The following is a 16,296-nucleotide window of genomic DNA, read 5'->3' as shown; positions in this document are numbered from 1 at the left end:
ATTCCAGCGCTTGATGACCCGTTCCGCTGTGTGCATCTCCACCCCTAAGGCATTTATCTGTTCTGTGACATGCTGCAAGTGCACCATACGTTGGGTGACTGTACGTGTGCTACCCCCAAATAGGCTCATGTCAGGATGGTGATCGGTCACTTAGTCAATCAGGATCTGGAGCACCTCATCAGAGAAGTTCTTCTTCCTGTGCAGAACAGTGTCCTGTGCCATGTCTTGAGGTTGAGCCTCTCCACGAGTGGCATTGGGGGTTGGAGCTACCCATATCTGGCTGGAATCACTTTGTCATCTAGATGCCGGGGAACCTTTGGACTCGGGTCTGCAATGTTATCCTGGGGTAGGGATGGAGTGATGGAGTGTCACCACCTCTTCCTGACCACCTGGGGATGGGGCAGGTGTATCACCACCACTTCCCTGACCAGCTGGGGTTCGGGCAGGTATTTCACCACCATCACTGCCACCCTGACCCCTTCTGCCCCTTTCCCTTTTGGGGCCTTTACAACCATGTCACAGTTGTAACGGATGAATGGGAGGCACACCAAGGTATTGCCCTGGGCAATGTGAGTCAGGGAACAGTCTATGTGATGTAGGATGTAGATGAGTGGTCCAGCAAGGCTCAAATGTACCCCAAATGGGTAAATAAGTGGTGGCACCCAATAATACAAAATGTGTGCATGCGACACATGGAAAGCTTCCAAAAATGAAAAGAAATGTACGCGATATGCAGTGGCACCCAATAACACAAAAAATGCATAGGCAAAACCCAGAAAGCTTCCGATAATGAATAAAAAGAGGTATGCGATTCGCAGTGGCAACCACAAAAAGTAAAAGTGCATACGGGACAGACCACGTGCTTCAAAAAGGGGGAAAGGAAAATTGTGTATATGTGCAGAAGCACAAGAGCACCCAAGAAAAGAACAGTATCCTACCTGAAAGGAACGGATTGTGTGCCCCCCCAAAATACGTGGAAACTACAATACTCCATCATCGTTCATTTGTGTGCACAGCCAGTGATGCATTTACTCATCCTTATGTATCCTCCTCAATGCCATGAGCCGCATGGGCACACTGCATGCAGAGCATGTCACATAATTTAAGCACTAAGGGCCTTTACTGTTTTCGGCTGCCTTTTAAGCTGCACACAGAAGGCCCACTCTCCTGCCTCTGTGCCATGTTATCTGCCTCCTCCTTCCCTGTACTGCCTCCAACGTTGCCATCTACTGCTGCATATCCAGTGTGAGTGCCTGCTGCCTACGTGCACTGTGACAGGGTGCCTGCTTTTCAGCCATTGCTTATGCTCCTGCCTCCAGCCTTGTGACCACCTCAGCTGCTCTGTTGGACTCCGACCTTCACATACCACCACCACTGCTCTGGAGCCCATCTTCAAGACCAGCCTACCCACCCACATCTGCCTTGGGGGTTGCCTTGTCCACACCATCGACCTCTGTCCACAGCGGCAACTGCATGGCGGCAAGGCAGAGGGTTGTCAGCTTCACTTCCAAAGAAGTTGACATCCTTGTGGATAAGGTCCTGTAGAATTATAATGCCCTCTTCAACCCAGCGATGCAAGGCGGCAAGGAAGGACGTCTCCAGATCTGGGAGGACATAACATCGACCATCAATGTGAAGGGGTGGCAGTCCGCTGCTACAAGACCATCCACAAGCCCTGGGAGGACCTCAAATCCAGAACCTTCGTAAACGCCCAGCAGTTCCGGAAGGCTGGTGCAACCGTGGCAGTGCACCATCCATGCAGGTGCTGCTTATCGAACAACAACATGTGGGTTCAGGCGAGGTTCTACCCAGAGCTGCATGCCCAGGTCTGCACTTTTCAACAACGTCTGGAGTCGGTTGGTGAGTAGGCGTGTGTTGTACTGCTCTACGATGCATGTGTGTTGTGCATGTGCTAGCATATTTGCAGTGACCCCCTTAATTTTGCAGCATGTATCTCTCAGTGACAAACATCTACATGCATGCCCAAGACAATGCTCCACATGTGTCACATCAGACCTGTGCAGATTCAAAATGCACTGTATTTTACACTGGATGTTGAAGTACATGTTTGAACATTGTGTACATGCAATGTTTCTTGGTCTGAGACGTCGCTGGATGGCAAGTGTGACAGTTGAGGATGTGTTGATCAGGTCATGTGCATGTATGCTGCTCATGTGGTTGTGGTGACAATAGCAATGTGTGACTATGCATCACTCACGTCTTGAGGTCACACGTACATTTGAATATTTTGTGTACTCAAGTTTGGGCATTGAAGTTACTGGGACTGTGATGTGATTGGTCATGACAATGCTTGTGCACTCAGAGTGATGTGCGTGCATGCCATGTGAATGTGCTTGTGGCTATGGCATGCCACGTGTCCTGTGCAGTTAATGCATGTATGTGTTGCATGCACGGGGGATGGGTTGTGTCATAGGCATGTTGTTTCATGTGATGGTGTGGAGAGGTCCCCAGGCAGGTGTCGGCAGGCCATGCTGCGAGTGATGCAAGTATGGTTGGCCACTGGTGGCCATAATTCCACTGTGTGTCTTGACCACAATGTGTCAACGGCTTTGGGATGTCACTTCTGTGTTCACATGCTTTATGTGTGTGTACATCATACAAGTTTTCTCCCTGCCCACCACTGTGCACATGTCGCATGTCTCCCATGGATGTGCAACAGGTTGCAGTTATGTCACAATGACCTACCCCTAGGGTAATGTGATTCATCTTGGTATGTGTCTGTTCTCTGACCACGTTGTGCTGTATTTACATGTGGATGTGTCATGGAAGTGTTTCTCATCATGCCTGGGTTATTGTGTCTGTTTGGATGTGCATTGCATGTCCATGTGTGTGGCTGTGGATGTTGCTGAATGTTCCATGGACATGTCATGTTCCTGCAAATGTTGTTGATGCCACACTGGCTTCGTTGCAGTACACTGATGTTGCTGTTCTGCGTCTCCTTTACCACAGTTCCTGCAGCTGATGAAGATGGCAGAAGCAGTGCTGTGGAGCATGGAAGCGAAGATCACTCCGTCAGACCTAGGCATCGGACACAGCCACTCCCCCGTGGCAGCTCATCCTCGGGGAGGGACGTGGCTGAGGTGGTGCCTGCACCATCCAGCGTGGCTGCTGGGGGTAAGTCCAAGGAGGTGGAGGTGGCAAGGGACTCCTCAGCAGCAGTGGGACCCTGTGATGCATCACAGGGGGCATCAATGGCAGAAGACACCCTGGAGTCATCCAGGTTGATGGAGGGGGAGGTGGAGGAGGTGGCCATTGCAGCCCAGCACATGGGGTCTGCTGGGGCTGTCAAGGTTGGGAGTCTATGCTGTGATCCAGTCCGAGGGACATGAGGCTGTGCAGGTGACCATGCAGGTGCGGATGAAAAATCCTGACCCTTGGCCAGGAGATGCAGGACTGTGCTCTTGCCGGGATGCCTCCACCCAGACCAGCATCCCATTGCTGACTGAAGTGTCCATCCAGGATCAGGTGCTGCCCCTGCTGGCCGGGCTTACAAGGCGGACTGCACTCATTCGCGATGATGGGCAGGCTGCTCAATGTCTGCTTGCCCATCATCACAATGAGTTGTACCTGGTTGTGGCCTTGCTGGCTTCCTCCTCTGTCATAGGCCATCCTCCGGGGTGCCTTCTAGACCACATACCAGCAGGGCCCCCTGTGCATGAGTCCCACCCACATAGCATCATCTGGTGGAGCTGACATCCCCGCCTGAGGTGTGAGTCAACTGTACGGCAGCTGAGGTGGTCACTGTGCCTACCCAGGCACCAAACGGGGCATAGGCAATGGATGGACAGCAGGCACTGTGGCAGCAGGTAGCAATGATGAGGAGGCATTATGTTGCAGGGTAGACCACCCTAAGGATGCAGGTGGAAAGTGTGAGGCAGGAGGCTGAAGTGAAAATGATGCACTCAATGTCTTGCATGTTCAGGAAATATGAACGGCAGATCATGGAAGAGAGGCAGCAGGCACGGGAAGCTAGAGTGATGATGGCCATGGCTGAGGTTGTGCTTCATTGGGCATGGAGCGGGGATGTCATTCTGGAGGCCACTTGTACGGTGGCGTGGAAGGCTGAAGCTCAGATGCTGTCCAACCTGAGAGCCCTCAAGGAAACAACAGAGGCCCATTAGATGGTGGAGGATGTGGTGTTTGACTCAGCCCTGGTAGAAAGCTTTAGAGAGATTGGAGATGAGGACTAGCCCGCTGCCTTTGTATATAGTTATTTAGGTGTAGTTTTCCTTTTTTCATTTAATATTTTCCACAGAATTTGCAGACTTACCTTCCCTGTTTTTCCTGTATATAGTTATTTAGGCATATGGTTGTTTTGTAATTTCATATTTCCCCCGGACTGCATGGACCTTCATTCCCCATTTTTATTGTACATATTTATATTCAATACATCCTTCAATGTGTTCTATTCCACGCTTCATGTAGTTCATTTGTGAGTCTGTGTTAGTCAGAATTATATGCATTACCCTTTGGGAACACCACACACAATTAAGACTACAAGTGACAGTACAAATTCACCTTTGGTACAATCCTGTACTAAACAGTAAAGTGGTAGCGATGGCTGAGCAGCCAGACTTATCTCAAAAGTAAAATGAGAACTATCAATAGTTACACAAAGGACAGCAATTACTATGATTCAAGCAAACTCTGACTCAAGGTGTCAGAGTAAAAGAATATACATTTATTTACACATCAATTATAAAACATTTCACTAAAGTAAAGCAGTTGAAAAATTACAGTCTTAATACACTAAACCCAATAGATTCTGATAAGTTAAGCTGAAAATGAAGTGTGCGAAAAATGGCACTCCAGCAATTTAAAGGGAGAGAAAGACAAAGTTAGGCAAAAGTTGAGCAGCACCAACAAGTTAGTAAGCAGGGCAATCTAGAAAATGTAACTACAGTGAGAAAATCAAATCAGGGTCCCTGGGCCAAAGTCAATGGACCAAATGTCTTTCCAGAGGATCACACAGTTCAGGGTAGTTTGCGGCTATGTCTTTGCCAAGAGTTCAGAACGAAGTTGGTCAGGTGAAAAGTTACTTCAAAGAATAGAGAAGGACAAGCCCTCAGATTGGCAAAAGATTTCACACACTTTCACCGCGGTCGGATGGGACGAACAACCGGGTTTGAACAGTACCTTAAATGGAGAAAAAGGCTGTAGCTGAGGCAGACGTTCCTGGAAGGTCCTGCAGGCTCACAGTTCCTGAAGCGACTGTCAGACTAGCACGAAGTAGGAAGACTGGAGGGTCCTGCGCTGCTCAGGAAAGAAACCAGCAGCAGAGCAAAGCAATGAATAAAAGGTGCGCTCCTTAAAACCCAAGCAGGGACCGTTCCTCCTGGCTATCCGGTTCACTGTAGCAGTGCACTGCAAATTTGACCAGACGAGGGAGGCCTGGCTTGCAGTTGGCCCCACCAGCTCAGGGGGAGAAGATTCCTTGCAGATCTTCCCTCTCATCGATGTTTGGAGATTCGGACCCGCAGCGGACCGGGGGTTCAGTCGTGGTAGAGGTCCTCCTCTGTTCGTTTCTTTTCGGTTCTTTCGATCTAGTGGTGACTCTGCCTACTCAGTCCCAGAGACCTGCTTTCTATGCAGTTTTCCCCCATTCACACAGCCTGGCTGTCAATCACACAGGAGGGTGGCTGTCCTGGCGGGACAGTCACCTAGCCAATCAAACAGGAGTGTGACTTGGGTTACCAAGGGAACCCATGGCAGGGGTCCAAAAACCCCTCCCTCACATCCTGCCTACCCAGACTTTCAGGCACCTAAGGAGGGCTTCTGTGCAAAAGCCCACCAAAGTTCATCGAACAAAGGCACCAAACCTGATTTGGCGCGCAGAGTAAAACACGAGAAAGACCTTTACAAAAAGAAATGGCAAATAAACCCAGCTGGAACCAAATGAAAACAAATATGGTCCAGCGGGTTCAAGTTCGAGGCTACGAGTCTAAGATAGTCTAAAACAATACCAAGGCTATTTAAAATAACTGTGGTAGAAAAAGCGGGTAAATACCACTGCCACCAGCCAAATCTTGATGAAAAGGGAACAAAACAATATTCCATGAGAGCATGGGCAATTCTCAGTCGCACTGTTCCCAAGAGTGCACTATATGCATGTGTTGCAAGTAATTGAAGAGAGATGTGGTTATAAGTCCGTAGATTTATTTGCAAAGTAGCCTGACACGTGTTTTGAGTCTAAACCGACTCTTCATCCAAGGCTGTAAATGGGCGATGGGACCTAAGATAAATTGAATGAAGGACATTGCCAAAAAACTCTCTCACGGCTTCGCAATTGCGGTAATTTCAGCACAGCAGGAAAAGCCAAAGTGATGTGAAAGGAAGCTGCTTCCTTTCACATCACTTTGGCTTTTCCTGCTGTGCTGGGAGACAGTAGTCAGTCCCAGAAAATGGAGTCTGAGTGGGAAGTCTGAAAAAGACAACCCTGTGTCACTGCACTGAAGGTGCTGTGTAACACACAGTAAAACGATGATGCCTATGGAGTAGGTGAAGCTCCACAGTCTATGAACACAAAAATGTTAAACACACACAGCAAAACACATGTAAGAGTGGGAAAAAAGGTTCACACTCTTACCAGGTGAAAAATAAATCCTAGAAATCCAGCAAAGCTGCTGAGGGACTCAGTAGGTAAGGGAAACAGTCTGTAACTTTGATAGTTCACTTTTCAGCCAGTGCATCTCTCCATTGCAAGTCATGTGTCTTGTGGTGTGCCTGTGTGTGTGTTGTTGTTGTAATGGTTGCGGCTGGAAGGATGCACATGTGCCTGGCATGTGGGGATGTGTCCATCAGACGACTTGGTCTGCACTGTGTGTTTTCATTTGCATTTACATGTGCAGTATCAATGTGTGTTTGGCATCAGTGTGGTTGGGGTGGAGGGATTTGGGCTCACTTGCACATTTGTTTGTCATTGCTGTGGTTAAACCCAAGTCATGCGGACATGCCCACCAGCATGTGCAGTCATACACTGCCTGCTCTCATGTCTTGCTCCACCTCTGCAACTGGAATGCATTTGTGAGCCTTGTTTGTTCTTCCTTTTTGGCAGCACACATTTCCTATCTCAGTGAGTCCTTCACTCTCTGACTGCCCTCACACCATGGGCCTGACTTGTTCTGGTCCCTGACAGGGACTTTGACACCACTTCCACCCAGATCACTTGTTCTCTGGCAGTGATGCACCTGGTCATTATTTGTGGATCTGGACGATGTATGAATATATTTACTTCTGTCCTCAGCACACATTCTGTTGGTGTTCTTTGATGCCTTTGCAATAGCCCATGGTCAACAGTCACATGCCACTTTGCATTGAATTTACTTCTCACATTTTAATTGAGTGGCAACAGTGTTGCTGAAGCAATGTAGTACTGTCTGGCTGGGGGCGTCATATTCCAGTGTGCCAGGGAGTCACAGCAGATGCTCGGTCCAGGATTGGTCATTAGTGCTTCCTGTTGATCGTGTTGGTGGTGTGCTTCATGGTGGAGGCAGACAACAGAGGTTCAGGTTAGTTGCTGTCATACATTGAACTGCATGCATGGGAGACTGTCTGGGGGCTGCCTGGGGTGGTGTCACAGGTGATGTGGGCAGCTGGATGGTGTCTGGACTTGAGGGGGTTGCCGGGGGCGGTACCTGGACTTGAGGGGGCTGCCAGGGTGGTGCCTGGACTTGAGGGGCTTGCATGATGTGGTTTCATAGATGATGGGGGCTGGTGGGCGGTCTTTGGACTTTATGGGGCTGCCTGGAGGGGTGTCAGAGGTGAAGTTGGCTGGCAGGTAGTTTCTGGACTTGAGGGGGTGCCTGGGGTGGTGTCAGAGGTGAGGGTTGCTGCCTGGGGTGGTGTCAGGACTTGAGGGGGCTGACTGGGGAAGTGTCGGGGATGAAGGGAGCTGGTGGGTGGTACCTGGACTTGAGGGGGCTGCCTGGCTAGTGTCAGAGGTGAAGGGGGCTGCCTTGTGTAGTGTCAGCGGTGAAGGGGGCTGGTGGGTGGTGTCAGGATTTGAGGGGTTGATGTCCATTAGGGGTGTATGCCTGCAGATTTAGTGGTGTGGGGGGGTTAATTTGCAGTTTTGCTGTGGTTCCTTAACATGCAAAAGGAGCCTGCATGTTTTGTTTGCGGGTGCCGCATTAGGTTACGAGGGAGCCTGTGTGGTTTTGTTGGGGTGTGTGGCTTGGGTTCCTGTTTGCATGGGGGCGTGTGGTGGACATTCCTTGCACAGCTGCATCCCCTATGAATGTCTGCTGGAATTGCACGTTTGGATCCATGAATACGTCGAGCATGCAAATTTACTTAATCATGCAGACTTGCACACTGTCCTTCTCGGTGCACAGCCATTGCACAATTTCTGGACACATTTCCATGAATTGGGTCCCTAGTTGTGAAATTATAGTCTCTCCCATTGCTATTTCGGTGGTGTATCAAAGTTAAATTGGGGGAAAATACTGGGAAGACATTTTAGTGAGAATTACAAGGGAGATATGCCAGAAAAGATAGCAAGTGTGGTAATCTAAACAACAAATTCAAACAAACTGGGTTAGGGAGTATGGTCTGAGCAAATGCAAACCAATAATGAGTACAAAGTGCTATACATAAAAGAACATGAAATAGAGAAAACAAAGATTTAGCACAATTAAGTTTACTAGTTCTCTATTTCCTATGACTTGTGAGGTATACATATCTATTTGAACTTCTAAACTTCTTATTTTAAGAATGAAATAATTACTCTACAATAAAGACCCCCGATTTGAGTAGGCAACCTGCAATTCTAAATGTGTGATATTATTTGCCTGTTACTCTGTATGTCAGCTCTCTAATTGTTATTTCATTGCATCCTTAGGGTAAGATACCCATGTCTGAAAGATTTGACATTATGGATTTAAAAATGACTGTAATGGACATCATTTTAGGTGCCACAGAAACCACAAACCAAACATTGAAATATGGACTACTGCTTCTTTTGAAGAATCCTGACATTACAGGTAAACATTGAATACAAACTCAAGGTACACTGAAAAATATTGATTCGGACCTGGACCATGTTCTGAATGAAGTATCTAAATCATAACCTCTAGTCTGGATACCATTATTGTATATTATGTTTAATATAATGTCTGCCACTTGTAGCATGCCCTCCTTGTGGAGATGTGTATAGAGGGTTTTAGGACAAGACCGCATTGCAATATACCTATTGTGCCCAAAGACGACATGCAGAGGTTTTTTGTTGTTCACAAAAGGATACCCGAATGGGCATTGAAACATATCATCAGCTCTTCATATAAACTGCATTTACAGACACCAAGAGGCACAGTGGAACTATGTTTGACCCTGCACCTATGAGTAGCTAGCATAGAGGTATCGGTGGCCATGACAGCTAAACCTTACCCAATCTGGCAGTCAATCAGTAGAACTATGTCATTGACAACTGCACACACCCCTAAAAAACCTTTTTCACATTTAGGTATATGACTTGAAGAAGACAATATGTCCTTATTATAGGAAATGTGTTATTAGACATAGCTACTTTTCTCTTCAGTGTTTGTCAACAAGGTAGTACTGTTAGCTCTTCAATATGGGGCATTGTCAGGTGTCCCCTAAATACAGATACAATAACCAAAATGGCAAAAAAGATCCACTCAAATGATACACTGGTGAGGCAGCTTTGTGATTCTATAAAAACTTTCCAAGTGGTTCTGGCAAGTCACTTTACTGGACAATGTGTGGTGAACCTGACCTGGAGGTTCTGTCCAGCTCTTTAAGATGAGGTAGCAATACCCTTTAGGTGAATGAGGATGCAGAAGTTACTCAAACATCAATAATCGAAACGACTCAGGTAGTTAGCAAAAAGATAACTGTTTAACATAAATTATCTTAAATAGGAAGTACAACAGACATTAATGGATGTCTCAGCACATAGTTTTTCAATGCATCTTAAAAAAAGCTTTCTTTCATTAAAAAAATCATTATTGATGATGTCAACCTACGTATCTACTAACGTCATCCTACCTTGCAAACTACAAAAACCTATTGGAGAAAATGATTGGGTCTAAGGGAACATCTAAGTATACATTCCATACTAGTCTGAGAAAGTGATAGGCTTCTTAACATCAGTTGAGGCAACTAAGCCCGCCCCTCAAACAGGTCACTATGAACGTCACTAAATACACAATTCCCCATCGGTTACACAAACTATAGGGCCCTTAATTACGCAGCCCCCTACCATTGGTTGGCACTCTAACCTCTGTTAGTAATTCTCCACCTATGTTAGCAGCACGCAGGCTGGGATTCTAGGTGCTGGTGAGCTAGTCTTAACCATCATTTCCCACCAAATAGCATATCATCTATCATCACCTCGGTGGTCTGCTCTCAATTAGGACTTTGAACTTGTCCTTGTGAGTGTTCTTTGCTCTGGAGAATTCAGGGGAGTGAAGGCATGCTCTGCCTTCAGGCGTAGGTGTGGACGTCATGTTCGTCCAACTTCATCCTTCCAGTTGACTGAAGACCACAAAATCGAGCTCTAGTGCATTTAATAAACTATTTTCTAATAGACCTCTGATGTCTTCCTTGTTTTTGTCCATGCCTCCTGAACAGGAGTTTCGTTCTTTCACACTATTTGTATCCAATGTCTGCTCACCCCAGCCTGATACAGCCTTGGCTTCTTGAGGCTCAGCCAGTCTCGAGTCAATGTTATTCAACTATTACTTCTTTTTAGGAGTTAAGCCATAGTGTTAAGTTCCTGTTCCTGTTAAGTCTTCTTTCATCGAGAGACAGTAAAACCAACATCCTTATTTTTAATTGGTTTTACTCCAAAAAAACGCAAATAAAAAAAATTAATGTTTATTTGGAAAACAACACAAAAAATAAACCAGAATGTGTGGAACCCTGAAGGCAAACTATAGTAACTTAACACTATGGATTAACTCCTAAAAAGAAGTAACAGTTGAATAAAATGGACTTGAATCCAAGTGTGATACGATGATAGGGAAGATTTGAGGTATTGATTTCCAATCCAGGTTCTAGTTTTGTGGATACTGCTCATTCAGTCTCACCATTCTGAGATTCACTGTTGTTAATTCAATTGGTTTTAACTGCGACACACAGAAAAAGAGGCCTTCCTTTTTTAGTCCAGCTCTGCTGTAATACTTATTGGAAACATCCATTCTTTACTCACTCCCATATATATATATTCAGTAAAAAAACTTTGTTAAAGGGTCATTATGGTTAAGTTGCTCTACTAAAAACCTATCCAATTCAGTAAAAAAACGTTATTAAAGGGATGTTACAATTCCAAGTAAAAAAGAAAAACCCCTGAATTCGCCAGTTATGGTAAGCTAAGCAACCATAACTCTCACCACCACCGTGCACTGCTAAGACTAACACCCAGGACATCAAAGATGAAATCACAAATGTCCAGAACTTTGGAATGGCTGGACGAAATGAGTGAAGACAGTGATACTAATGGTAGACACTACATTTCTCTAATTAAGCCAATTAATAACCATTACTTTATGTGTAGTTAACATTTTTTTGTAACAGACCATACAGACAATAAGTATAATATACCAAGAGAGACATTAGAAGATCCTCTGAAATGAATGGAACTAAAAATGGATATGTTAATGAAAAATGTCAATCTTCTAAAACAGTTTATTGAGGACCACATTGAAGAAAAGATTAAATATCACTGTCCCACATGTACCTGTTCCCTCTCTCCATGTCCCAGCCAACTATCCCGAAAACCTGCCCAGCAACAAACAATGAGACTTCCATCCCTTCCTCCCCTCCCATACATCATGTCCAAACCCCTAATTCCCCTGTATTTGTTTCAGTTTCCGCTTCCCCCTCTCTTTCATAATGTTTATACTGTTAAACAATAATAACATTTAAGTGTGTTCTTAGTATATATCTGTGTCTTATTTATTTTTTTAAAGGCAATTAGGGTGGCCGCGGACAGCACGGGTGTCTGTTATGTCTGCAATTAACCAAAATGGGGGTGTCCGAACGACACTATACCTGTCCGTACTGTGAATAATTAAAATGGAGGTGTCCTTAGAACACACAAGATGTCTGCCTGCCCGAATCACCCAAAATGGGGGTTTCCTAAGAACAACCCCCTGTTTGTAATGTCCGCAACCAGAATGAATATATCCGTAGAACACATATCCCGTCTGCCTGTCCACAAAGGTTTGACGCACATTTATTTTATTCGGGGACTTCAACACTGTTCGTAGCACACCCGCGCACATGCGCATCACACACTTGGGTCCTACGAACATCGCGTCTGTCCGCAACTGTCCGCCGCACATGTGTCACACTTTTAATTAGTTCGGAGACCCGAACTCTGTCCGTAGAACACCCGCGTCCATGCACACAACTGCCCCACGCTGAGTCTATATCCTTATTTGCGGACACTGTTCTGGCCCCTGAACATTTAAAAAGTGCTTTATGAACAATCCAAGATATTTTAGAGTAAATGTTCATCATTGCACAAGTCCCAGACAATGTCCCTGCCAATCTACATACTGTTTGGAACTTTTTGAGCCCTTTCTTGGTATTCTATATGTATATGACCAGCACGGGTGTCCGCGAAGCACGCACCTGCACTCCTATAAAAGGCCACACCCCAGAGCTGATCCTCATTCTGCTTTTGGATTTCCAAGATTTACAACAGGACAATTGAGCAGGTTGCTGTTCTTGGTTCCTGGTTCCTGCTTCCTGGCTATTAACCTTCCAGATGGCATCCCAAATTGCTTCTGCTGCTACTACCTCAGCATCAGCACCCCCACCCCATCCATTACCACCATGTCCCCAAGGGCCTGCAGAGGGGAACAGGCGTGAGGATGCAGAGGAGAGTGATGAAGAGGATGAAGAGGATGAGATAGTGGAAGTCCCTACTGCTAGCACTTATCATGAGTCTTGAGTGTGGCCGTTATTTACCACCATTGATGGAAAGGCAAAAGCTGATGCGAGCAAGGTGATCTGCACTCAGTGCCACATGGTGCTGAGTCATCGCAAGCCTGGTTCGTATAGCGATGGTACTACATCAATGAAGCAACACCTAAAGTCGTTCCACAATGGGGCTATTCGTAAGGTTATAGCTTGCGATAAATGTAGTAGGTTGAGTTCCTCTGCAGCATTCTCCGTTTCCGCTCCTGTCACCACAAAAGACACTCCTGTGGGACTGCACATCCCTCAGCTGCCTCACAGGCCATCTGTGATGCTGTTGACCCTTACCTTTCAAAGGTCACAATATTGTGCATGTACTGCGACGCAGTACTCTGCAGGGAGAGAACCTTTGGAGTGCTTTCGAGGCTGTGGTCAAGGAACATGAGCAGGTCTGTGAACTACATCAATAAGTCCTTCCTATCTCCACCTGCCCTTTCTTATCCCTGTGGTTGGCTTCCCTTCCTTACCCTCCTTTCCAATCCTTTCCTTGTGGGTCGTGTTTAAAAAAAAACTAAAAAATAAAACAACAAAAAAAAGCTCTTTTCAGAGCCGCCTTTCACAGTTTAAAAATAGAAGTGACAAATAAATAGTCCAGGGCCCTGTGCATTTTTTAGAATTCCTTAGACATTTTCATTTTTTTGAGGGACTGCCCCATCAGAACCATTGCACTTTTCTCTCGGAGGAAGTGGTGGCTCGGAAAAGATTCTTTGGGTGGTGTTTTTTGGTTTTTCAAAAACTTCAAATGGTTAAAACCTACTGCAAAATGGATTGCGCTAATTCCAAAAAAGGTTGCAATGCATTTTGTATATTTCGCAAAATAAACAGATTGCCAGCATACGTAAGATGTACTCCATCTCTGCGAAAAATGTGTGTTCTACAAAACATAATATTTTCATTCTGAAAAGAAGATACACCAACATCTCTCAAAAAGGCACAATCAGCTTTTTTAACATTGAGCCTTGCTTTCTCCATTTGTGGACAAAATGGAAAAGAACGCAACTTGTCTCTGCGCAATACAGGAAAAAATGACTCTGGAGTTTGGATACATGTACATGACTTTCCCAAGTCCTTCTTTCATTGCAAATTGCAAAGAGATTCCAAGCACATGTCCTAAACTGTTCCCTCTACAATGAATAATAATAATGTCTGGATGATGCTGTGTCACCAAAGAAACACAGAGAGGTAAAAAATCCACTCACGTCATTCCACGCACTACATGCCAGTGCAGTTCCACATGAGAGAATCTAAAATGTGCAGCCACTCCACAGCGATCCACATGCACCTCCAACCAATTTATCCACGAATCTTCCAAAATCCAAATATACTGCTTTCTGAAAGCTTTCTGAAACACAACAAAAGTATAACGAAAGTGCTATAAACACACATGCTCACTAACTTCTTTCTTTTACAATTGCAGTGAAGACCACTCTCCTGAAAAGCAGCAGTGTCTGAAGAATGAACAAGGACTTAAAAGAAACCTACTCTATCCATACAAAAAGTAAGTACAATAATAACATAATGTTAAACTGTTACTCAAACAAACTAGCATTTTAGTATTGTAGAACAAACAAGTGAATTACCCTTATTAGTGCTTCCCCTTACCAGTTGCATACTTTATATTGTCATCTGAAGCCCAGTATAGTAACACACAAATACAAGAATTCCCAACTTGATGTAGCTGCCCATTGCTCAATCACACGCCTCCACAATAATCCTCACCATCATACTCAACACTCATACACAAAGCATGCATACACTGCACAACAGCCCAACCCACACTTTCTTTTTTTTCTCCAACAGACCCCAAAGAATGCCTACCAAAATGCAACCCTATAGAAAGCAATGCAGAAGCAGATCAAATCAAAATAAAAGTGTCCAAAATAAGCATCAATCCGTAGCAGATTTTGTACAAAAAGTTCAAACAAAACAGCTAATACAGTCATTAAGCGAAACAAAACAAGCTTCCAGTACAGAAACTTTCCCTCTTCTATCAAAATGTAAAACGAAAAATAAAGTGATTAACACGACTTCAGCTACCACTACTGCTAACTCTGCACCTATGAATGAATCTTGATGTAGTGGCAAGTAAGCATAACAAAAAAAAATATTTTATAAAAAATGTTCCGCCACAGAGTCCTTCAGACCCTTATAAAAACAGGAGACAAATCATGCACAACCATTAAAACCTACCGTAGAAAATGAATCCTATAAGCTCTCATAGACAGTGCAATCCTTCTCAAAAGGAAGTTATTTATTTTAGTTTTAAACAGAATGAAACCACTAACAAAACTAACTTTAAACTACAAAAAAGACTTCTCAGTAAATGGAATATCAACAAAAATAGCTTCTTTAAAATCTGTGGAGGTGAATGGAGTCACACCACGAGCACAGAACCATATTTTAATGAAGAAGCATATAAACAAAAGCAAACACACCCAATTGCCATACATAGCAGTGGACGAGGGTATGAAAAACTTAATAACACCATTATGGAACTAGAAACTCTGCTCACAAAAATGTCCCCAGAAAACTCAGTATCACCTCTCCATTCTATTGAACCAAAATGTCCAGCCTACAAATGGCCGTGCACATCAATGTGTGACATTGCCAAAAATGCTTTCAAATCTTTACACCAGTTCCTCAATCAGTATGTAAAAAGCAAAGACAAATTCAAAATGAAACTACTACAAAATATGGATGCCTGTCCAGTCCTAAAATACACAGGACTACAAGGACATTCATTAGCCTGCATTTCAGGAATTATTTGCAAAAGCACCTTCCATCATGATATCAACACATCATTCAAATATAAGAAATCTGTCCATAAACTGTACTATGCTAAAAGTCCTACTTAAGCACTAGCCAATTTAAATAAAAATCTTCTACATGGTACAGCCAAACAACTACTCAAAGAAATAGAGCATATCCAGAGAAAATATTTTGGAAGTGAAAGACACTTACAAAATGCAATAGCTTTACAACAAATTACAACTACTGTAAAAATAGCAACCTCTATTAAACACATACATAAAGAAATACTAAAGTTTAAAAGTACCTCTGTTGAAGAACCAACCATGTGTGTGTGTGTGTTTCCGCAGGACTTTTTATAAAAGTAGCACAAAGACTGTAGACATAACGTACAAAATAGAAGACAATGAAAACTCGAAATGGTTCCAATTAGCTCTCTATCTTATAGCAGAAAACAAATACGACATTACTGACCCCTTCATACTTTGCAATTACTGCACTGCAAAACTTGACAACAACTGCAACAACTAAATTTATATGAGAGAATCATAATTCAAACAGTGAACCCATTTCAAGCAATAA

The 16,296-nt window shown here is 44.4% G+C and overlaps 1 protein-coding gene across 2 annotated transcripts in view; it reads left to right on the top strand.

The window, feature by feature from the left end:
• The window catches only part of LOC138566776 (cytochrome P450 2C19-like), a 726,413-nt gene that overhangs the window by 320,576 nt on the left and 389,541 nt on the right, over positions 1-16,296 (top strand). For both annotated transcript variants that reach the window (XM_069644425.1, XM_069644427.1), the window contains exon 6: positions 8,861-9,002. In XM_069644425.1, the coding sequence (XP_069500526.1) occupies positions 8,861-9,002 (142 nt within the window). The remainder of the gene's footprint in view (positions 1-8,860; positions 9,003-16,296) is intronic.

This window comes from Ambystoma mexicanum, chromosome 2p (genome assembly GCF_040938575.1).
Source record: "Ambystoma mexicanum isolate Mex_15411 chromosome 2p, UKY_AmexF1_1, whole genome shotgun sequence".
Lineage (NCBI taxonomy): Eukaryota > Metazoa > Chordata > Amphibia > Caudata > Ambystomatidae > Ambystoma > Ambystoma mexicanum.
The sequence above is the reverse complement of the archived record's forward strand: the minus strand, read 5'-3'. Positions and strand labels throughout refer to the sequence as shown.